This window comes from Colobus angolensis, unplaced genomic scaffold (genome assembly GCF_000951035.1).
Source record: "Colobus angolensis palliatus isolate OR3802 unplaced genomic scaffold, Cang.pa_1.0 Scaffold13, whole genome shotgun sequence".
Classification (NCBI taxonomy): Eukaryota; Metazoa; Chordata; class Mammalia; order Primates; family Cercopithecidae; genus Colobus; species Colobus angolensis.
Genome location: NW_012114252.1, coordinates 9,594,942 through 9,595,464, shown reverse-complemented (window position 1 = coordinate 9,595,464; position 523 = coordinate 9,594,942). Strand labels below are relative to the sequence as shown.

The 523-nt window shown below is 42.6% G+C and overlaps 1 protein-coding gene across 1 annotated transcript in view; it reads right to left on the bottom strand.

The window, feature by feature from the left end:
* The window catches only part of LOC105505857 (60S ribosomal protein L36a-like), a 507-nt gene extending 238 nt beyond the window's left edge, over positions 1-269 (bottom strand). The window contains exon 1 of the mRNA XM_011933822.1: positions 3-269. Coding sequence (XP_011789212.1) covers positions 3-269 — 267 coding nt within the window. The remainder of the gene's footprint in view (positions 1-2) is intronic.
* Between the last annotated feature and the right edge of the window lie 254 nt (positions 270-523).

Genomic DNA, 523 nt, shown 5'->3' with positions numbered 1-523 from the left:
TGCTTGCATCTTTTAATAGCCAGCATTCTCTTAGATCTGCAGTTGGGCTCAACGCACTCAAGCCTTAGCACAATCTTCTTTGTAGTTTTAGCCTTTTTCCGGAAAATCGGCTTAGTTTGCCCACCATAGCCACTCTGCTTCCTGTCATAACGCCGCTTTCCCTGGGCATACAGAGAATCCTTGCCCTTCTTGTACTGTGTCACTTTGTGGGGTTGGTGCTTGCCACACTTCTTACAGAAAGTCCGGCGGGTTTTAGGGATGTTAACCATGTTTGCAACAGCGATATCGGCACGGGAAGAAAGGACCTATCTCTCTTTCTCACGCTCTCTGTCATCTATTAAAACTCATGAGTTTATACTGATATCCCCAAAGCCAATCCAACACCACAGGGTTTATTCTTTCCGTCTTCCTTCCATATTTTTAAATCCTTTCTCTGACAGTGAGAAACCCACTTCCCATTGTCAAGAATATATTACTTATTTTCTCAGTCTTGAAATATACAGAAATTCATTTCAGAATGTCT